We start from the raw sequence: 23,172 nt of genomic DNA, 5'->3' as shown, positions 1-23,172 counted from the left end.
TGAAAGCACTGGCTCACACTGGCCTGACTGTGGAAAAGTGGCTGTGATGTTTTTACTACCTTTCTGGGCCTTCAAAGTGAAAGTTGCTTAGGCTGTCAATGAAGGGACAGAAACTGCTCACATTTCATTTTAAATATCTTCAACTGTGTTCTGGGTAGGTTTGAAACATGAGGGTATGTATCAGCAAGTAAGTTCTATTTATGGAGCACATTTAATTTCAGCTTACACTGACCAAACTGTTGTACAAAAATAATTATAATATACAATAACATATTAAATAAAATAGTGTAGTATTTTAAAAAAATGGGTTGAGCAATTAAATGCCAGAATTTTTATTTTTTGTCCCTTTAAACAGTTCCTTGTTTGTACAGTCTTTACTTATTTGGTGAAAAAGATTTTTTTTTTTTATGTTATATTGACTTTGCAGCCCACTGATTTATGCTTGAAAACATTTTGTAAACACTGCATTTCAATAAATACACTAGATCAAAAAGTTGAAGTCAAACTTTAGGTTGGCTTGAGAAAGCCTAGCCTGGAAACTTAAGGCATCTGTAACAGATTGAAGTTTTAAATGTAAATAGATATATAGATATGATAGATTAGATGATTAGTATGTTGCTAGCATGATTAGCATGTAGTTAGTATGTTTTCAGCATGTTTAACATATGTTACTATCATGAGTAGCAACCATGTTTTTAGAATGTTTAACATGTTACTAGCGTGAGTAGCAAGTTACTAGCATGTTGCTAGCATTTTTTATCATGACTAGCAAGTTACTAACATGATTAACATGTTGCTAGCTTGTTTCTGGCATGACTAGAAAGTTACTAGCATGTTTCTAGCATGATTAACATGTTAGTAGTATTTTTAACATGATTAGCAAGTTACTAGCATGTTGTTAATCTGCTTCTATCACGATTAGCATGTTGCTAGCATGATTAGAATGTTACTAGCATGTTGCTAGTATGTTTCTAGCATAATTTGCAAGTCACTAGCATGTTGCTAACATGTTTCTAGCATGATTAACATATTGTTAGCATGATTAGCATGTTATTAGCATGTTGCTATTATGTTTTAATATGATTAGCATTGGGGCTGGGCGATATGGGCAAAAAAATTATCACAATTTTTTCATATCAGTCGATATCAATAATTATCACGATAAATGTCAAATCTTTATTTCTTTCAAGTTTAAAGTCAGATTGTGCTCCAATGTGAAAGTTGTAGAAACCAGATCATTAATTTTACTTAACAAAATAAATATCGAAATAGAAAGATTAATTTCTCACAAAATGGGGGGAAATATTTTAATCCCATTTCCTGCATTTACATACATTACAAACTCAACTGACTGGCTTCTCTCCTGTATGATTTCATAGGAGTCTCTTCAGACTTTAGAACTGTACATGAATTATGAGCTTCTAGAATGTTTGACCTCCCAACTGAAGATCCTTTTACAAATATAAATAAAAACAGTATAAATAAAAAAATAATTGAAAGTAGTCGTATTAAGTGCAAACAATAAGTGCAACCATAATCAAAGTAGGCTGAATAAAAAAAAAGTGTGAATAGAGACCAAATGTTTCAAGCATGTGGCGCAATTCAAATGAGCCGCACTGTTTTGTTACGCTTTTGGCACATAAAAATTATATTGAACATTTATTGAACTCTTCATATCGTTTTATCGAGGAAAATTATATTGAAATAATTATCGTTAGCGAATTATCACCCAGCCCTAATTAGCATCTTCCAAGCAGGTTGCTAGCATGTTACTAGCATGATTAGTATGTTTCTAGCATGTTTCTAGCATCTTTAGAATGTTATTAGCACGTTGCTAATCTGTTTCTAGCATGATTAGCATGTTGCTAGCAGGATTAGAATGTTATTAGCATGGTGCTAGTATGTTTTTTTTAGCATAATTTGGAAGCCACTAGCATGTTGCTAACATGTTTCTAGCATGGTTAGAATGTTACTAACATGTTGATAGTGTGTTTCTAGCATAATTTACAAGTTACAAGCATGTTGCTAACATGTTTTTAACATGATTAACATATTGTTAGTATGATTGGCATGTTATTAGCATGTTTCTAGCATTGTTAACTTGTTACTAGCATGATTAGCACGTTACTAGCATATTGCTATTATGTTTCTAGCATGGTTAACAAGTTACTAGCATGATTAGCATGTTATTGACATGTTGCTTGCATGTTTTAATATGAATAGAATCTTACAAGGATGTTGCTAGCATGATTAGTATGTTTCTAGCATGTTGCTAACATGATTAGAATGTTATTAGCATGTTACTAATATGTTTCTAGCATGATTAGCATGTTGCTAGCATGATTAGCATGTTTGCTAGCATGATTAGAATGTTATTAGCATGTTACTAGTATGTTTTTTTAACATAATTTGCAAGTCACTAGCATGTTGCTAACATGTTTCTGGCATGATTAGCATGTTGCTAGCATGATTAGAATGTTACTAACATGTTGCTAGTGTGTTTCTAGCACAATTTGCAAGTTACAAGCATGTTGCTAACATGTTTCTAGCATGATTAGCATATTGTTAGCATGATTGGCTAGCATGTTACTAGCATGTTGCTATTATGTTTCTAACATGATTAACAATTTACCAACATGATTTTAGTTACTAGGCTTGGCTAGTGAGAGCTTAAAAAGCAGATCAGTAGTTTGGCTTTCTCAAGCCACCCTAATAAGAATACCTTCCAGTTCTGTCATTATTGCTTTGGACCAATATTTTTTTTTTTTAATTTGTCTGATATGTAACTTTATTACTTTGATTTTGATTAACTTTTTACGGCCATCAGTTTCCTCAAACCATTTCAGTAGTTATATAGCTGTTCAGACTCAGATTTGTAACCTGAATTCAAATGGACTAAGTGGAGTAAACTTATAATTGACTAAACAACAATTAAAAATACAAGTGAATTTAACTCAGTTTATATGAGTTTACAGTACTCACATTTATGGTTTTAAAACTTAAGGCAATCAGTTTCCTCAAACAGTTTAAGATATCACAGCTTGTTAATTTTTACAGCATTAAAACAGGAAGTGAAACACATTGTGGTTTAGTGTCTCTGCACTGCATTGAATCCTGCAGTTTGATCAATGCTGTTATAAACAAAAGACAATGGAGAAGATCGTGTTCTTTTGTGTTTTGTCATTGAGGATTATTCAGATCACCTCCAGCGGTAAATTTATTCTACCTTACAATTTCACATCATTGACTTTTTCATCCTTAAATATAATTAATGTTTTATCCACATCATTTCAAATGATCAGTTATGATTTTTCCAGATGTTTCAGATCATGATGTGACTCTGTTAAGATTCCAGCTAAATCAAAGCATCCAACTAAACTGCAACACCAGTGAATTCAGAACGGACTGGTATCACCAGAATCCTGATACTGGACGACTAACGCTATTGGTTTCTTTCAAATATAATTCACTGCGACATACAAGTTATCACAGACATCGCCTGACAGCTGGAAAAACAGGAATCAACACAGTCTCGCTATTTATTAAAGACCTAAAAGAGTCAGATTCAGGTCTTTATTTCTGTGGAACATCAAGGCATCATGAAATGCAGTTCGGCAAACCCATCAGACTAGTGATGGAGGGTTAGTACAGCTTTTTAATTTCTCTCAAATCTTCATCATGTTTTTAATGCTAAGAATTATTTTACTTTTTCAATCACCACTAGTAGTACACTGTTACAAATAAACTTTCCATATAGTCCATAAAAATCCAAAAAAATTACTGCAATACAGTAGAAGATGATTAAGGAATACCTTCTAGTGATTAGTTCCTAAAAGAAGCATTGTTTTCTTAGTGTGAAGACATTTTAATCATCTATAGAACCATTTTCCACTGTAAAGAACCTTGCAATGGAAAGATTTTGTGGATGTTTGAGGTTTTTTATGCTGTGAATGATTCCTCAAATTACGTGTGTTGGTCAGTGTTGGGGGTAACACATTACAAGTAACGCAAGTTACGTAATCAGATTACTTTCCCCAACTAACTAGTAAAGTAATGCATTACTTTTTAATTTACAAAAAGTATCTGAGTTACTTTGTCAAAAAAGTAATGGCAGTTACATTTTGTTTCCTTTATGTATTTAATCCCATTTTAATAACCAATGTCTGTGCTGCTGATCTTTGTTGATCCAATTCAACTATACTAATAAGCAAAATTTACTTCTGATTAACTAAAAATCAAACTTTTTACATTTAAATCAAACAAGCAAGCCCTGCCCAGATTTAAAAAGTAATGCAAAAGTAATGTAACACATTACTTTCCATAAATAGTAACTAAGTAACGTAATTAGTTACTTTTTTAGGGAGTAACACAATATTGTAATGCATTACTGTTAAAACTTTCCCCAGCACTGGTGTTGTTGAGGAGTTTGCTGTTATAATAATATTGAAATTCTTTGTGTTTGAGTAAGTGATCATATATTTTAAACATTTTCAGACAGAGAGGACGAAGTTCATTATGTCACAGAACCACCAGAGGACATTGAGATCACAGGTGAGAGCGGAAATCATTCTTGCTTGTATTTTATTTGATTTCAGGAACTCATCAAGTGCATTAGTGCATATCTTATAGGTTATGCAAATTTTAATAATCTAACAATCTTTTGTCCAATGGAAATATTACATGGAGGTTAAAAGTTCTTCATGCATCCATCAAAGTGAATTAAAACTGTTCATAGTTACTGAGCGACATAACTACTTGTAACATTATTACAGAATGTACATCACAGATGTAATTTCAGTGCAATTTTATCATGTTGTTTAATTGGTTTATGAATAATTCTCTGTCTGTCTGTAGCCTCTACAGTCAAGGTGATGCTGACGGAGCGTGAGCTGATATTCGGTGGTGCTGGTCTGTCTGTGCTTCTGTTTTTTCTGGCTACAGTTGTTGCAGGAGGAATCATTCACTCTTACGGTTGGCGGAAAAAGGATGGGCCGCAGCCAAACGTGCTGGTCTGACTGATTAAAAAAAAACAAAAAACAAAAACCTAAATGACACTAACTTTGTGTGCTGGAATAAGCAGCATATATGTTACCACTGATGTGGTTCAGTTCTCATGTGGCAAAGCCCTCGAGGAGCATTAAAATGCCCCTATTATGCTATTTGAAAGATTCATAATCTGGTTTTGGGAGTCCTCAACGACAGGTTACATGCATACATGGTCAAAAACATTTTCATTTTGCTTATATTATGCATTTAATTTTACCTTATTTTTCAACGACTCAAAATATCATCTTTGGATGTGTGAACTTCACAGAATTTGAATTTAAAATAACTTGTTTCAGCAGTATGGAGTCAACTCTTTCTTTCAAGAGACATTAACTTACTTTATGATGCACTTTCAGCCGCAAACTTTGCAGACTTTTGCATACAAAATGTATGATATGCATGAAAGGTCATTTTCAAGTGGCAATTTGATATGTACATATAAGATGAGTTCAAGAGAAAACATAAACGCCATGACACATAAAGCTTGTTCAAATAAAATGTCCTCAGTGTTCAATGTAACGTTAAGATTTCTGATCAAATAAACAGCAGTAAAACTAATAAATCACACGTGTTGTGCATATTCTGACAAAAAACCTGATCTTTAGCAATGCTAAACCTCTTAAGACACAACTGTATATATGCAATCATGTCAGATGTGTTCTCACAGTTTAAGAAAAAAAAAATTGTTTCACATCAGTGTCACACAATGAACAATCGTGATCTACTGAATGCAATAAGATCCTACAGCTAATCCACAAAAATATGAGGTGAAAATAAATTGTTATTGTTACTGATAACAGAAAAGCATTACTCATCACGGGCGCTGGAAGTCCTTTCAGGTTGCGCTCTGAAGAGCATCTAAGGTTTCTATTCTCAACTTGTTTTAGCAGCTTTGAGAAATGTAGCCAATCATAGACATATCTGTTGATTTCTTGAACGCAATGGCAAATCAGAGGCAGTTACAATCCACTCACCATTAAAAACGCTGTATGGAGTGGTCTAGTTTTGATCTCTGCCTCCACATTTGCGATTTATAATGAAGCGTAGACACAATGTCAATGATTCATTGTGCAGCAGGGTTGGAAATTAATGAGGGCTTGTGGCAAAATTGACAAAGGGACAAAATGGCCCCTGCACAGTTAAACAATGTATTACGGCTGTCATGATTAAAATGAAATATGCAAATAAATTAAAAGTATTGCCTCACATACTACATCAGATTGCTTTTTACGTGCTGTTTTTTGCAGTGTTGAGCCTTATAACCAATCACACACATTTCTGCTGAACTTAGGAATGCATTGGCCAATCAGAGGTGCCTAGATTAGTCAGCGCTGAAAAGGCCAGAGCTGTGTTGAGTGCGCATGCACAAAACAAGTACAAAAAGTAAAAAGTACAGATACCGTAACAGAATATTACTTCTGTAAAAGTATTAAGCACTCCATTTCAATTTTATTTGGGTAAAAGTACAAAAGTACTTGATTTTTAATGTACTTAAGTATTAAAAGTATAAAGTAGGGCTGATTGATAAATGATTATTTCGCAATTTTATCCTCCTATTAAAAATATGTCGCTGATAACTACTACTAAAAATGACTGATAATTTCAGTGTGCAAAAGAAACCTAAACGATTTTTTTGACTCTTGATTTTTGTGCTTTATTTTTCACTATTGGAATAATCAGCACAAAAAAAAAAAAAAAAAAAAAAAAAACTAAATTATAATAAATAAATAAATAAAAATACAAACAGAGAAAGGAAAACTATGGGGTGACTACCACATCTATACACACCTGTACCAACCATTTATCTTTAACAATCTTTAGTCTATCGCGTTATTATATCTGAAAGCTTCTCAATAAATTCTGACCATGCCTTAATTGTTCTTGGCTTAGCTCTGTTGATCCTTGCTGTTGAGTGCTCTAACAGCCCAATATTTTTTAGTTCTATGAGCCACATTTTGTCAGCTAGGAATGTGGGTTCATGCCAAATTTTAAAGATTACCTTTTTTGCTGCAGTTAGTGCAGTGTGAAATACTCTATGCTGATAAGCATTCAAATTAACATCAGAATCGTCATTCAGCAAACAAATATTGGGATGTTTAAGGATAACTCTATCACAATTGTGCCCCCGTTTTGAACTTCCGAAATGTAGTTTAAATGCAGCTTCAAAGGGCTCTAAACATGTCGGACGATTCTGAAATTGTAGGAGAAAATAAGGTGGAGTTTTTTGCCATACTCTACCTTTTTAGCCAGAGTACACAGACGATGAACTTAGACGTGATTCGTAGTAGTGATGGGAAGTTCAGATCATTTTACCGACTCAGACTTTTGATTCTCATTCAGCAAAATAAACTAATCTTTTTTCGAGTCATTTTGTTAATTTTAGCAAAATCAGCATCACATGACAGCCCCATAAGATGAACGAATGACTCGAAAACAGGTAAACTAATTCCAGTACAGAACCTAATAGGATGTTGTGCATCCTCATTCTTCCTCAGCTGGGATTGTTTAGAGCCCTTTGAAGCTGCATTTAAACTATATTTCTGAAGTTCAGGGGCACCAATGAAGTCCACTGAAGAAAAATCCTGAAATGTTTTCCTTTAAAAACCATAATTCCTTTTACATTCTTTTAACATCTTGGATGACAAGGGGGTGAGTACATTATTTGTAAATTGTTGTTTGGGAAGTGGACTTTCCTTTAAGTTACAGCTAATTTTAAGGTGAATAAAACAGTTTACTTGGTGCTTTGAGTAAGGCTTGCTTAAAATATTCAAGTAGCCACAACAAAACCAATGACATGAATACACCAGTGAGAGGCAGCAGTGCACTAATGTGTTGCTATAATGTGCAACAAAAGACAGAAGAAGAAATGAGGACAGTTAGAGCATGCATAACAAGCAATGTTTTGAATTTGTGCTGACATCGGTTGGCTCTGGCTAATTGGTGAAGAATTTGCTGAAACTGGGAAAAGAAGCAGAGGCTGCTTGCATTTGACTTAGGCTTACTTTGTGCATGGGCTGCATATACAAAAGACAAGTGATTCTGTTCACACTAGATGCTTACTGTCACAAATGTAAAACTTTGTAGTTAGTTTTCTGTTTTGCCCCGAGTTGATGCAGCAAACGCATGTTGATTTTAAGTTATTTTTTCAATTTAAAATTTTATCTACAATATATGTTTTAATACGTCACAATATAGCCATTGCATGATTACACCTTTTGGGTTTAAACTAAATGAGCTCTTTGTCTCACAGTAATTGTTATTTCTTTGCTGAGTTGAAACACTTGCTACAGTAATACAGAGGAAATGCTGCTTTTGAATTGATTTTATGCCTGTGGCCTCAAATAGAAATGTATAGAAATGCGTATACGCAACGTGTGCAGTCAACCCACTGACAAACTTAAACTCATCCTCCTACTGCTACCTCCACTTTTTACAGGAAGCATAAATCCAATTGTTGTTGGTTTGTACTTAAAGCTGCACTGAAAAACATTTAAAAATACATTACCTTTAACTTTGATTTGTCACTGCCTTAAATTTATGTGTAATTTTATTTGTCATATGAATGGAACCTTGGTTTAATTCATTTGTAATGGATTTTTCAAGCACTTCAGTTACTAGACTATAGTAATACAACTAAGTGATTCTGAGTTACCAGATCTTGCGTGTAAGTTTACAACACTTAATAAACCTTTGTAAGTACAAAATACTATTCTTTTTTTCACTTCACTTGTTTTTTTCAAGGCAGTCGGTTTGCATGCTTTTTTTAAGTAAGGTTTACTAATTAGAATTTACAGTGCAGGATGTAAAACTTATGTGAGCTTTTCTTATGAATGTGAGCTTTTTTTTTTGTATGTCTCGTCCAGCCGGAAATACAGGTTTTAATCCAGGAACAAAACAAAGTAGTAACCAGTCAAACCCCTGTTAACATCAGTGGGAAAAAAAACACTCTGTGGAAGCACTAGATGCGTGTGTGTGTGTTTCCTGTTAAACATTTGACATCTGAACAAAAGACACGCATAAGTTTTGCCATGTAAGTTCTCATTTTTTTAATACAGATCAGTTCATTTAATTTTGTGTTGTTATACAATAGTTTTGCTTTGTTTTGTGTAAAACTAAACCTGCTAAGGAAACAAGTGAACGTGATTATGACGATGATGAATGATGATTATGATAATGGTTTTTATTTGTGGGTTATCTATTAGATCATGAGATTGATTTCGCTGATGAGAGGACTGGGTGGTGGCAAAACTTGTTTGTGGGTTTGGGTTTGAATAAGTATTCGAGGGCACATATTATGCGCCATTTTACAAGATGTAAAATAAATCTCAGGCGTCCGCCGAATTAGGGCTGTGACGGTGGCAGATTTTTTCCACCGCGGTGGTAATGGACCAACACTGTAAGCCCGGATTTTGTATCTAATTAAACCATTTAATTACAATTGAACACAATATTTAAGTTTTACTGCATTGCTTATAAAATATAAGTAGATTCTACTAATTTGTAGACATATTTGAACCTGTGAATAAACTTAAGTTAAATTAACTCGTATTATGAAATTTATCTCCTGACCACGCCTCCTCCACCGGTGCTGCGAGTAACAGCGCCATTTTGTCACTGTGATTGTGTATGAATTTAAGCTGTGGATGAATGTGGAAATTTAGATTTAGATAGTTCTATTGGCATTGTTTTCCGCCATTTATCTTTTATCACGTCCCTCGAGAAACTCTTTGTGATCGGCAAAAGTTGTTGTTCGTCTAAACGACGGGACATTTCTCATCCGTTGATAGCTAGTGTTCTCACTCGCCTGCGCTTGAACCCCTGACTGGCGAGTTCGACTAACATTTTTTGCCTTTTTCTTTCAATGATTTCTTTTTCACTCGAGGAGCTGTTGTTTGTGAGGAGTGTAAATTTAGTTTTACTCATACAGTAGCCGCGATTCCAGCCGAGGAGCGACAAAGGTGGAGCTAATATGGTGAGTGCAGTACGTTAATGTACCACGTTTAATTTAGACATGGCTATTGTTTGAAAGCGTAAGTTTTCGTTAATTAGCGGTATAAATACAAAGGCGGATGAATATACTTCTGTTCTGTCTAGGTTCAGAGTCCTCTTAACGACTATCTTGTTTTGGAAGAAAGAAGAAATGGAAGAGATGCTTTGAAAGTGTAAGTATGATCCTAATAACTGATAAGAGAGCACTGCTATTTACACATTTTCCTCCTGGTTTCACAGACAAGGCTTAAGGCCAGTCTCAGAATAAAATAACATGTTTAATAACATGACAAGGAGTCTTTACTGAATATACCTTGTAATGACATATTTTAAAATATGTCAGTGCCATTTTTCTTTTCTCAAGATGCACACCAGTAATGTTTTTAAGGTGTTTTTATAAAAGCTATTTAAGTATCTTAATTTAACTAAGGCCTAGTCCTGGCTTAAGCTAAGCCCTGTCTGTGAAGCCCTGTCTGTGAAACCCTGTCTCTTTGTTCAAACATGGAAATTATTCAAGAACAAAACAATTTCCTTGTTCACATTTATGCCACCTTCACACCAAAGTTCAAGATCAACTGTATGTCGTGGGTTAACTGAGACCTGTTCTGAGGATGATCACTTTGACTAGCACAGTGTGTGTCAGAAGATTATTCATAATGATGATGGTGTGAGTCTGTCCTGCACTCATTCCTGTTGTTTACAAGCTTTCCTGAATAACACCGATCTTCCTGACCATATGCCAGTAGTGTTTGTATGTGGATTTTACTTTAAATATTCTGTAGATGTACAATTAAACGTAAACCCTAAAGTCTAATTACCATCTGTAAACTGGAAATTTTCTGAGAGCTGTACCACCTAACCACTGTATCTGACTGCTCCAGATTAATTTAGACATTGATAGTGTTGCCATAGAAAAGCGCAATTCCCAGTCTATTGACATGAACAGCTCACAAGCTGAACATCACAATGTTGTCCTCTCAGAATTAAAGTAATTATGACATGGTGTGAAGGCAGCATATGACTTTGAGTATTTAACAACAGCATTGTCTAACTGACTTGATAATGTATTTGTCGTTCTGTTTCTTCCTCTGTTAGGAGGCAGCTGACAAGACAGACTTCAGTAAGAATCCTCAGCGTTGATCAAGAAAGTTCACAGCTCACCTCATCTAGAGTGGGAATCATCTTGGAAGAAAGCTTGGTAATGGATGAACTGACCAATCTCAGGCCTTCTATGTCCATTGTTTTCAGACTGATTTCCCTGCCTACACCTGGACTATCCTAAGTGTATGAAAAGTATTTTATATTTTTTGTCGGGAAAAGGTGAGCTGACACCTAAAATTCAGTATTGCCAATAGTGTGAACTCAGAGTGTGGAAAAAACATATCGTTTTGATGCTGTTTGTTGCGATTCTGAGGAAAACTTGTTTGTGTGCTTAACGATAAGTTAATTTGTTGAACTAGTATCTTTTTGAACTTTTTTTTTTCTCCCATGTTTTATGGGGAAATGTTTTCAGGATATGAAAAAATGGTTTTGTTGTGTTTTCAGTTGAATATTTGTAATTGAATTGATTTAAAATAAAAGGGAAAATTGCATTAATGTTCCTTTATTTGTTTGCTTTTTCTTAATTTTCTAGGTTAACAAATTGGAAAAATAAAACATTTGATATAGATTTAACTTGGAAATTAGTATATTTGACTTAAATATAATAGTTATAATAATTGCAAATGAAATGATGTTACAAAACATTTTAAGTTAAATGAAATGACCTTTGTAATTCATATTACAAAACATTTTAAGTTAAATAAACTTTACATTACTTAAATTTTTTAGGGCAACCAGTTTCCTCCAATTTTTTTAAGTAAATTCAACTTATCCGGGTTTAGAGTGAACTACCGTCGGTGGCGCAGTGTTGATATATAATTTTGAATTACACACAATGTGCGTGTTTAATTTTAGCCTACAAAACACGAAAGTAAACATCAAAGAAATTATAAATTTAAATAAGAAAGTAGCCAAAATAAGAACGGTAAATATTAAACAAACATTTGTTGCATAAATTCGTAACAACCTCGCCCAACCATTGTCTGACGGCTCAAAATTACCGGCCCGAGTCCGACTAGAGCCCGAGTCTTTTCTCTCTTTCCCATTACACTGTTGCATCCATTAAAATAGCCCAGTTTTGTTTTTAATAGGAACGTGGTTATATTTCTTTTCGTTTCTTTAAAAAGTTAATTTAGAAATGTGTTTGGAACATTTTTGTTTGTTAAATTAAGATTTTTGCCCTAACAAAATTAAAATTGTAACGTAACGACCAAGCGGCCAGAGGCAGGCAGTGAGTTGATCACAGCCTATGTTTGTTCAATTTTGCCTTCTCAAATCATCACGACTTGCCTAAAATAAAATCTTCAAGCATATCATTATGTTATTTTAAACGTTTAACTTAGATAAACGCACGCTATTATGCGTACAATCATTCGTTCGAGTGGGGAAGCTAAATGCGCTTTGCAGGACATGGAGGCGCCAGCGCAATCACTTGCAATTTTTTTTAAATATGCCATATCTTTGCTCATAAAGGTAAGCGTAATATATCATCCGGAACTGTAAATAGTGTAATATTATTTGCGTGCACTCACAATATTAACAAAATGTTGTGCTTTTGTAAAAATAAAGAAAACAAACAATATGCGCTTTCTGATGTCTCGGTGTTGAACAGGAGCGCTGCACAAAAAATAAACGAAACTCAGCGAACACTTACCTCACAGATAAATATATCCATAGAAAGCTTTGAATTATTACTATACTACTTTAAAACAAACAAAAAAAAATTCAAATCGAAAACAAAAACTCTTTCATTATGCATTTCTCTCTAAAGGCGCGTCCAATGAGCAGATGGCGAGTCGACTCGAGATCGTCATCTTAGGACACTGGCTCAGAAAACACTAGTTTATTAATAATTCATTCAAGTATCATAGTAATTCATTCACACACTCATAGTAATTACTTTTCCGGGAGTTTTGCAAGCTTTAGCCTATTGTGTGCGTATGAAGGGGGATCTTTTCCAGCAGCTGCGAAGGCACTTGCGCTCTCTGCTGCTGCCGGCGGGGACACTGAACACGGCCACGGCAGAATAACTGTTGCAGAAACACTGTATTTTATGCTTGTTATAGATTGTGTGACATCACGTGCAGGTTGTCATTGTAACCGTCACAGCTCTACACCGAATGTGTCTGTGAAGTAACAGCTCAAGATACCCTACAGATCATTTATTATATAATTTTGAAAATGCCTATTTTGAGTGGAAGCAGAAACAGCTGTTGTAGTGCACGTCTCTTTAAATGCAAATGAGCTGCTGCTCTTCGCCCCCCTTTTTAGAACAGGGCTGTGTCTTTACAGCTCCTAGGTCAGATGCTCAGCCAAAAAAACAAAAACAAAAAAAAAAAACATTTGTTTGGTTTTGATTATCATGTCTATTGTGCTGAAATCATGCCTTTTAAAGCCACATCAGTTTAAACTTTATATACATGTGATGCGATCTAGGAAAACCGAACACATGGTGAAATTTTTGATGCCATATGAAAGCTGGGTTCAAGCCCTTTCCAAAACTGTTTGTTTTGTCCATAGCTTGAACGTAACCAAAGTTATGGCTATCTTAAGTTGGCTGATAGCGACGATTTTCAGGAATGGAATTTTGAGAAAAATGGCTTTAAAATGAGACAGCTTTCACATTAACTATATGGGTTTAACGAGAGCTGTCTGTCAAGTTATGAGTGCTACACTGCATCATTACACAACCATACTAACCTCTGTTTTCCGTTGTTTATCGTGCATAGTCTCCGAACTTTTGATCGCCCATTTTATGTTTTAATGATGCAGCAATAATGCAGTCTACCTTGTAGTAAAAGCGAGCGCAGCACAACTGTTCGCGCACTGTGCATAAAACTGTCATCGGACGACTCCTCTTTAGTAACTTCATCATCCGATCCTTCATCTCAGGATGTGAAATAGTCCGTTATAACATCGTTTAGGGCACTGACATCACCAAGATTGAGCAGACTGAGACCAGTAAGATCGGTTACGTGAGCAGCTGCAGTACTTTAGACGGCGTTGTTACACTCCGCCATCTCACGATATTAAAAAAATAAAAAATAAAAAAAACTTTGCATGCCATAGTTTACACAGGACTGGCGGAGAATGTGATTAGTACGCCTTTACTAAATATGTCACGAGGTTTATTTTAATAGGTTAACTGTTTTTTTGTGTGTGTGTGTTAAGGGAAAGCACCTCTGCAGGGCGTTCTTAGTATACCAGAAAGACAGTCATTTCTGCTTGCTGCAATAAATTACTATTTTTCTGCACTAAACAAGTGAATTTTACCGATATATTTTCAGCGATGATAGACAAGATGTTATAGAATAATAATTTAATGAAAACCTAATTTTGACCAAAAAAAAAAAAAAAAAAAAAGTGACATTCGACTTATTTTTCGAATTCCCTGAAAACGTCCCAGCGCGACATCGGACGGGTTTTCCCAGACCGCATCATATATGTTCTTCTGAGTGCACACATTCAAAGCATGTGCACAGAGCATGTGAGTACTAAACTAAGTTCTCTTTCACACGTCTGTGAAGGAATCGCATGTTTATATTAGATCTGTGTATTAAATAACTGCAGCGTAATCAGTGTTGGGGAGTAACTGGTTACATGTAACGGAATTACGTAATTTAATTATAAAACAAATGTAATTGTAATTAGTTACAGTTACTGAAAAAAAAAGTGTATTTAAATTACAGTTACTTTTAAAAAATGCCAGAGATTACAAAAGGGATTACTGAATTTTTTCACATACCAACACCCACAAACAGATTTAATTGACTTTTCTTTCATAAATTGTATTGACTGCTTTAAAATGAGACACCAATGTTTCAGGAATTTAGGACACAGAAAAGGACACATGCTTATTCGATAAGTATTTTATTTCCTATTTGGGTTTATGCATAAACTTTATTTTTTAACATTAATTGTTTTTCCAAGGCATTGTTAGGTGCTAGTGTTTCCTGTTATAGCTATTCAAACATTTGATTTCAAACCCAGTATCATAGCTATTAAACTATTTCTTGTTATGATTTAAAATCTGTATGTAACCTCACAATGATCTCAAAGTAAATAAGAGGTGTTAAGTCTGAATTTGTGGTGGCTGTGCTTTAAATTAAATTATTACAGGGCTCTGTGGAATGCTTGTTTCTGATTGGTCAGTCATGGCATTCCAAGGTAGGTTATTCCTCAATAACAACTGGTAAAAGCTAATAACACAGACTCATTCGGGGCAACTTAAGTCGGTGCTATATGCTTGATAGTTTTTCTTGGCGGAAGCTTTGCGTTTGGTTAGCTTAATTTCAGTGTCTGCCATAGAAACCACATGAACATCTCCAGAAGTGCTCTGAGGGCCTTTCGTGAGCACTTCACGGTTTCATTTGAGTAAACCATGGTCATATACTCACAGAAATGTAAAGGTATTCACGGAAACCCGTCAGAATAAAAGTTCGGTTTAGTTTGTAGACATTGTGGCAGAAATACATCACTATCATTCAGTAGAATGTACGTACCTACAGTACTATACTGTTGAAAAATGAACAAAACTTTGTTACACAATATTTCTTCCATCTTTTACATTTTAATAGTGCATCCCCTTTATTTATCAAAAATTAAATTTTATTTTCATTAATTAAAAGATTAATATGTTATGCCTTTATTTCATAACCAGAAAAATGTAAATACACAACACAGAATTTCATAAGGCTGTTGTAGAAATAAATAAAAGTTGTTTTATGCATTTAAATAGACATGCTAAAACAAATTTGGTAACAATAGGGTGCATTTTAAACATATGTATAAATTATAAGGTGAGAAAAAATAAAACATTGCATAGGACCCTAAACATAACTTTAGGAATTTTTGATAAATTGACTTTAAATTGTATAAGTTTCATGTTTAAATTAATTAGGCATCTTTTTTGATTAATAAAATTAAATTTAACCATTAAAAAGGAGTCCTGAAAAATTAAAACAGAAAAAAACAGAATGTGGTAAAATTACCAGAATTTGGTAATAAATAAAAAATTTTTGCATGCAAACATATATTTTTAAATGTATTATTGTATTTGTGTAATATATTTTTGTAAAGTTATAATTTTGTTATAATACTTTGATACGCTTGCTATTTGCAGTGATTACAGTTTATTATTTTTTTCATAGTGTAACAATGTTGTTTTGTGCTAAGGCAAAGTATCTGTCAAATGAACTAAAATCGAAAGCACAATATGACTTTGCTCACACGATCAGTTCGTGATTCGATGTTTTCAGAGTATCAGAAGAGGGGTGAGTCAGGCCATAAACCTTTTTTCTTTGCTCAGTTTGCACACTGAACATGGGTTAACTTGAGTTCTTATTTTTGAACTCCCAAAGTGCACCAGATTAACCTGTGTCTAACAAATGTTAGAGTATGATACGTACGTCATACATGCATCATACGTAAGTATGATGTGAGCTCCCATCCACCACTACTATTCCCTGATGTTTTGTCACCAGCCTCAGACGTTTTCAAATCCTAGAAACGCCCCTGTGCAGAGCGACGGTACGTGATGAATGGAATGGAGAAACGCTGATGTATTTAATCATATCGCCCTAATTTCATTAAGGGATAAAGTTCAATAAGTTTTACTGGACTTACATTGAACAAATACACGATTTCTTACAAAGAGCTTCTGAACAGTAAGGTTTAATCACATGAGTTGCTTTATGAACAAGGACAGTGATCGCAACAAGCCATGTCACAGATGTCTCAGCAAGCGTTCTTCATTTTAATGTGTTTTTAAAAGTACAATATAAATTTTAACATATACCTCCACTATTACTCAGTCTAGACTGTAGCGTCCGTGTCCGAAAGTCCCAGAATACCGTGCGTTGCTGACATCACGTTCCCATTCTCTATACATCCGTCAACAGTCGTGAGTGGGGCTGGTAAAGTGGGATGAGCGGTGGATTTGTATCATTATAGAGTGGTTGTGTACACAACATGCATTTGTGTTCAAACAACATGTAAATGTGATTTTTGGATAATAGGCGCACTTTAAATTGGACATTTTTTTTTTATCATGCAACATCCATGTTAAATATTCATGCAACATGAAAACGAAAGCGGAAGCATTAATTCTTACCTGAAACTCTTTTGTGTAAAACTCAGCAGTGTAGCCTACCACATGACCAGCTCTACTGTTCTCATCATCAGAATGAAACTTATGCTGCTGTTATGGGTTTTCAAATACAGTGGTGAGTAATTTTTGTTTACAAAATGCAACGAATTTAGATTTTCAGTTCCAGGTAGAGCTACTCCAGTCTAGTTGATTTGTTTTGTTGTAGCACAGCCAGGTGCCTTTAACTGACATTTTTAGGGTGGGTGTTTTATAGTTTTCAACTGTGTACACACATTTTCAAACCTTAAACACACATCCAAATGTTCAAACTAAATTCACAGAACCCCTGACACTTCTGGCAAACATTTGACTCAAAAGCAAACATTTGTCTTATGTCACAAACACCTTTGTTATAATATTTTATTTTTTTATTTACACAGTTATTCAAAACCTAAAGCTCTTCTTTCATAAGCTCCTATCATTTCTGTACAAGACTGAAAGTAATTGGCAGAGATGTGGAAAATGATTGAAACCAAACTATTTTTTTTTTTTTTTTTTTTTTTTACTGTAAGCATTTGTGGTTGTAAATACAGTATTACACAGTATGAAAGAAAATAAATACACTACCAGTCAAAAGTTTTTTAAAACATTTTTTTTAAAACAAATCTCTTCTGCTCATCGAGTCTGCATTTATTTGATCCAAAGTACAGCAAAAACTGTAACATTTTTAAATATTTTTTACTATTTGAAGTAACTGTTTTCTATTTAAATATATTTTAAAAGGTAATTTATTCCTGTGATTTCAAAGTTAAATATTTAGAATCATTACTCCAGTCACATGATCCTTCAGAAATCATTCTATTATTTTGATTTGCTGCTCAAAAAACATGTATTATTATTTTTATGTTGAAAACAGCTGAGTAGTTTTTTTTCAGGTATCTTCGATGAATAGAAAGTTCAGAAGAATATCTATCTATATATATATATATATATATATGGACTCCAAGATTTTGAATGGTATAGTGTATAACTTTACACAAGCTTTTTTTTTTTTTTTTTTTCAGATAAATGCGATCTATAGATCTTTCTATACATCAAAGAATCGTAAAAAAAAAAAAACGTACTTAACAGTTTTAAATATTGATAACAATTACAATAAAAAATGTTTCTTGAACAGCAAATCAGCATATTTTTGAAGATTTCTAAAGGATCATGTGACACTGAAGACTGGAGTGATGATGCTGAAAATTCAGCTTTGATCAATAAATTACATTTTAAAATATATTCAAATAAAAAGCTGTAAAATAACTGGTTTTCTGAAATGCTAAAACACATTTTTTGAAACCATCACTCATTTTCACAAAACCTTGAACACAAATCCAAATATTCATACTAAATTCACAGAACCCCCGACTCTTCTGACAAAATCAAACAATCGCTTCAAAACCATTTCAAATCATATACATATTAGTCAATACTATACACACTACAGATCATTCATTAGACACTACATCAAAAAATGGAGAACACAGTGTCCAGTGCATGTATTTAAAAGAATGTTTACTGTATATAGTAATTATTTTGCAAAAGATACATAAACATACAAACTCTCAAAATAACTCAGATCTTAGTTTGGTAATAAATACACCAAAAAATAAAAATAAAAAGGAAAAATACACACACATATTGTGTCTTGGTGAGTGAGAATGTGTTTAGAGTTTGGCAAAAAGAGTGCATGAGATCTGCAAATAGCGTCTAAACTGTCTAAACTTGTTTAAGGTTTTGCAGAAAGAATGATTTATTTGACAGACTGGTTTAGGCTGTTGAGAATTTGGTTTAGAGAATGGGGTTTAATGTTTTCATGTAAATAGTAAAAATATTTCAAAATATTACTGCTTTTGCTGTATTTTGGATCACATAAAAGCAGGCTTGTTAAGCAGAAGAGAATTAAAAAAAAAAAAAAAAAACATTTCACTGGTAGTGTACATGAACCATGTGTAGCTGGAAAGAAACCAAACATAATTTTGAAAAAGGTGATTATTCCAAAGCCTATTCCAAAGCCTATTCTATAGCCATGATTGGTTGGTAGGTAAAGCAGTGAGTGTTTGCACAATGAGAAGTTGTTGATGAATTAGTGTGGTGTTTTGATCAGTTGTGTTTGAAAAAGATAATTAAGGTACTTTGTGATAGATTTTTATGTGTTACATAGAGAATTGTGTGTTGTGTTTAGCAAAAAGCGTTTTATGAAATTGAAAACGGGGTCAAAGGATGAGAATTAGCGTATGGTTTTAAAGATTTGGTGTGCGGTTCTGTGGTTTGAGTATCAGGTTTCAGAAATTGTGTGCCAAGTAAAGATTGTGTGTGTAAGCAGTTGAAAAAGAAAACTGTAAGTGACAAAATAACCTTATATAGTGTATGACAGTGTATAAATGCATATTGTGCATGAACAGGGACACAACTATGTTTTTTGAGTGTGCATGTTTCTGCTTCTCACACATGAGTTCACCCTGTTGGGGTTAAATGGTCAAATGCACACACAGCATTGGTACTTTTTTATTGAATAACTTTTAAGCGGCCTGTATTTGCAGAAACCATCCCTATACATGTGATGGGAAAAAAGGGAGCCAGCGTCACCTTTCCCTGTGAATTAGAGGACAGAGGGATTTTCCATATTTCTTTAAACAGACTGTCAAAAAACATCCTTGTTTATCAAAATGAATACTGCCGGAAACAAGTATGCAAAAAAGGAGCATGTGACGTCGTCATGAAGGATCTGAGACTGAGAGATGCTGGGAAATACAGTTTAAATGTCTATTACATGAATGCTATGTCAGTTCTGGAGCCACAAATCAGGACGTACAAACTTCATATTCATGGTAAAGCATGTGCTCACCATTTTGCATGTAACCAGCAGAGACTTTAAATGGGACCAGCTTAATAAAAGATGATCCAATTATAACAATGATTAATGTCTTTCTGTTTCTCCTCAGATGATTTTTTTGTGAAAACAGGCAAAAAGCTGAAGTTGGATGTTCTGTTGCCAGATGCTCGTCAGGTTTTGCATCAGAACAAAACCACCGCAGAATGGAAGGAGGTGTGGAAGAGAGACAGGAAGAAAAGAGTTCGTGTAACACACGATCGAATGAACGACAGGGATGGGACCTTGACTATTACAGAGTTTATGGCTGATGATGCAGGAACATACAGAGTTATGGATTTTGAGGGAGAAATCTTAATCACGGTGACCGTCGCAGATGAGAAAAGTTCAGTGGATGTTTAGAAATATTATTTTTAAAGTGCACAGTTGAGGTTTATTCATCATGATCAATTTTGCAACTAACCTTTCAATATCCCCAGAATCAAAATCAACAGAAAAAAAACTGAACTGCACAGATGATGGCAAAAAACATAGTAAGTTAAATAAGAGGCACTGAGAGCTTACAAAATCTTCAAACAGTGAGCATAAAAATGAAAACATAAATAAATAAATATAAATATTATTCTAATAAACAGAAATCTTCCTCCTTCTTGCTGTAGATCACCGGGACTTGTCCGAGCCAGCGGGACAGTTTGTGTCGGCTGTGTTTGCTGCTCTGCCGGTTCTGATTCTAATTGCCGCTGTCGTCAAAAAGCTGCAGTGATTCCTGCGATGACTATGACTGGACAGAGCCTTCTGAAAAACCTTGTCTATGCACAGGACTCAGCACAGATGAATCTTTCAAAATGTAGACTTTTGTTTAAATTATTTAGTTGATTGTCCATTTCATGCAGCACAGTTTGGTCGCTGCCTTCTTGTTGGTTTTACAGACTTAGAAACTGCTTTAGATGATTCAACACAGGCAGTGAACCAACTCTAGTATGGCTAAAAGTAGCCTAATGATAGTGTAATTTATTAACTACACACATCATAAACATCTTCTTACCAGATATGCAGGTCATGTCATAAAATATATTTAAATACAACTGAATGTCTCATATCATTTTAATAAAGACATTGTAAGTTACTAATTATTTCATTATTGTGTTTAATTTCCATCGTTATTCATATTCATATTTACGGTTCAAAGCTAGCGAACACAATTTTGCGTGAGTTTAGGTACTTTAAATAAAACTCCCAATATAATCACTGAAGTTATGTACACTGTCAAATGAATTTATTACTTCATGCATCTGCACTTTCTTGTTCATGATGAGAGAATTGAGTCAGCCCAAACTCAAAAAACTGTGCTGTTTCGGCGATGACTCATCTGAATTCATCGGATTGGCCACCGCATTCAAAAACTCAACAGAATCGTGTTTGATTGGTTGCAATTCGCAACGCTACGCAAAAAATGCATAAATAGAAATTTTATGCCATATATGCAGATCTAAATGTAATGACGCAATCAACACTTTTCATTTATTTTTACAAATTATAAAAAAACAATACCTGAGAACTTTTCCCAAAACTTAACACAGCAACAAAATTCTAGTAAACTAGAAGATTAGTCTAAAAAACTAGTAACTAAAAAAAATCCTTCCCCTATCAGTTAATTCACAACGACACGCAGCAGAATGTTGCTATGTGTGACACATAACATAAACACTAGATGGCGCAGTAATACCTTGACAATGGCATCGAACACAGCTGAGCCAATTGTAAACAAGAACTGGAAGTGTCCGTTTTAATAACATGCGTTTTGATACTTTTGTCTGGCTATAGCATAAAAAACTTTAGCATAATGCTTCAATCAAGGCAACGTCTTTTTCAGAGACGTCCCAGTTTATTTCAGCAAGAGTCATTCTGCACGTGTTTCAAGAGTGTGGCTTCATAGTAAAATAGTTCAGGTACTAGACTGGCCTGCCTGCAGTCCAGGCCTGTCTCCTATTGACAATGTGTGGTGTACAAAGCAAAAAATACAACAACGCAGACCCCAGACTCTTAAGGTCGTTTGTCAAGCAAGAACTTAAAAAATTAGTGTCCTCTGATCCAAATTACTTAGTGTTGTTAGAAGAAAATGTGAAGTATCACAATGAACGTATACATAAAAACAAAGTTTATCACAAAAAAAAAAAAAAAAAAAACTAACTGTATTACAAAGACTACGTGATGCCTTTACAAGCAAGTGGCGAACATATGATGAACATTCACTTAAATAGCAGCTTGTTTAGTATGTGAACACAGACTCACCTGGGCAGAAGATATGAGAAGATGCTTTGTTTACCTGGCCGTTTCGCGGGACTCAGGAGGTGCGAGTGGTGAAAACGTGGAATGGAGTGTAATTTATATGGACTCTGAATGAGCCAAATGGAATGGATCTGAGGAAGCGGCAGCATGGAAGTCAAGGCTGTAGCTAAAACGCGGTATGGAGTTTAATCTATTTGTCACATACAAAACTATCAAATAATAACCAGTAGTTATAAATTAAACAAGTGACAAACACAAACGGTTACACATCAGCAATAAAATAAAAAATTGTTACCAAAATAAATAAATAAACAAATAAAAACAAAGAATAACAAATAAAAACACCACAATGTGAATGACAGTACAGTGATATTACAAAGATATTCAAACAAGCGCACATGAGGGAAGCATCTAAATACATGGATTTTCTTTAAATACCTCTGTAAAATATTTCAGGAATCTTAGGGTTTTATATGCTGTATAAAATTAAGAGATTTTATGGAGTTTAATTTATTAGGGCATAGGCTGTTTGCACATGACGTCATTGCTGTGGCGTGAAATGCAGCCGGAGGGCAGGAGGTAATTTTTCTATATAGAAATTACTACCAGAAACTCAAAATACCCATGTTTTGCATTGTTTATGGATGCTCAAGTCAAACCGAGAAACCACAAGGAGCTTTTATTGTGTACAAAAATTTGCTCATAAGGGGGGAAAGTCTTGTGATGCTACTGTTTTTGCATTCTGTCAAAAAAAACTCTGACCATCATCATTAACCTCTTT

The 23,172-nt window shown here is 34.3% G+C and overlaps 2 protein-coding genes and 1 long non-coding RNA gene across 6 annotated transcripts; all 3 read left to right on the top strand.

Annotated features, from left to right (window-relative positions):
* The first annotated feature begins 3,083 nt into the window (after positions 1-3,083).
* On the top strand, positions 3,084-6,222 carry LOC127157323 (uncharacterized). Its single transcript, XM_051100551.1, has 4 exons — positions 3,084-3,211; positions 3,318-3,641; positions 4,495-4,551; positions 4,855-6,222. Exons 1-4 carry the CDS (start codon positions 3,151-3,153, stop codon positions 5,013-5,015), a joined length of 603 nt encoding a protein of 200 aa, XP_050956508.1. The 5' UTR covers positions 3,084-3,150; the 3' UTR covers positions 5,016-6,222.
* A 2,747-nt stretch (positions 6,223-8,969) lies between these two features.
* LOC127157324 (uncharacterized) lies at positions 8,970-21,306 on the top strand. 4 transcript variants are annotated; one of them, XM_051100553.1, is made up of 6 exons: positions 8,970-9,076; positions 17,278-17,360; positions 19,813-20,100; positions 20,215-20,487; positions 20,582-20,635; positions 20,762-21,306. In XM_051100553.1, exons 1-6 carry the CDS (start codon positions 9,009-9,011, stop codon positions 20,863-20,865), a joined length of 870 nt encoding a protein of 289 aa, XP_050956510.1. In that variant the 5' UTR covers positions 8,970-9,008; the 3' UTR covers positions 20,866-21,306. The 4 variants fall into 4 exon arrangements, with proteins under 4 accessions (XP_050956510.1, XP_050956509.1, XP_050956512.1 ...); XM_051100552.1 differs by having other exon boundaries at positions 8,986-9,076; positions 17,275-17,360; XM_051100555.1 differs by lacking the exon at positions 8,970-9,076 and adding an exon at positions 16,904-17,129 and having other exon boundaries at positions 20,762-21,303.
* LOC127157326 (uncharacterized) lies at positions 9,441-11,539 on the top strand. The gene is made up of 3 exons (XR_007825878.1): positions 9,441-10,018; positions 10,141-10,208; positions 11,131-11,539. It is a non-coding gene; the product is annotated as an uncharacterized LOC127157326 (long non-coding RNA).
* Positions 21,307-23,172: the final 1,866 nt, after the last annotated feature.

The sequence above is a fragment of the Labeo rohita genome, unplaced genomic scaffold (assembly GCF_022985175.1).
Source record: "Labeo rohita strain BAU-BD-2019 unplaced genomic scaffold, IGBB_LRoh.1.0 scaffold_1039, whole genome shotgun sequence".
Taxonomy (NCBI): Eukaryota; Metazoa; Chordata; class Actinopteri; order Cypriniformes; family Cyprinidae; genus Labeo; species Labeo rohita.
Note: the sequence above shows the minus strand (reverse complement) of the source record. Positions and strands in the feature narration are given on the sequence as shown.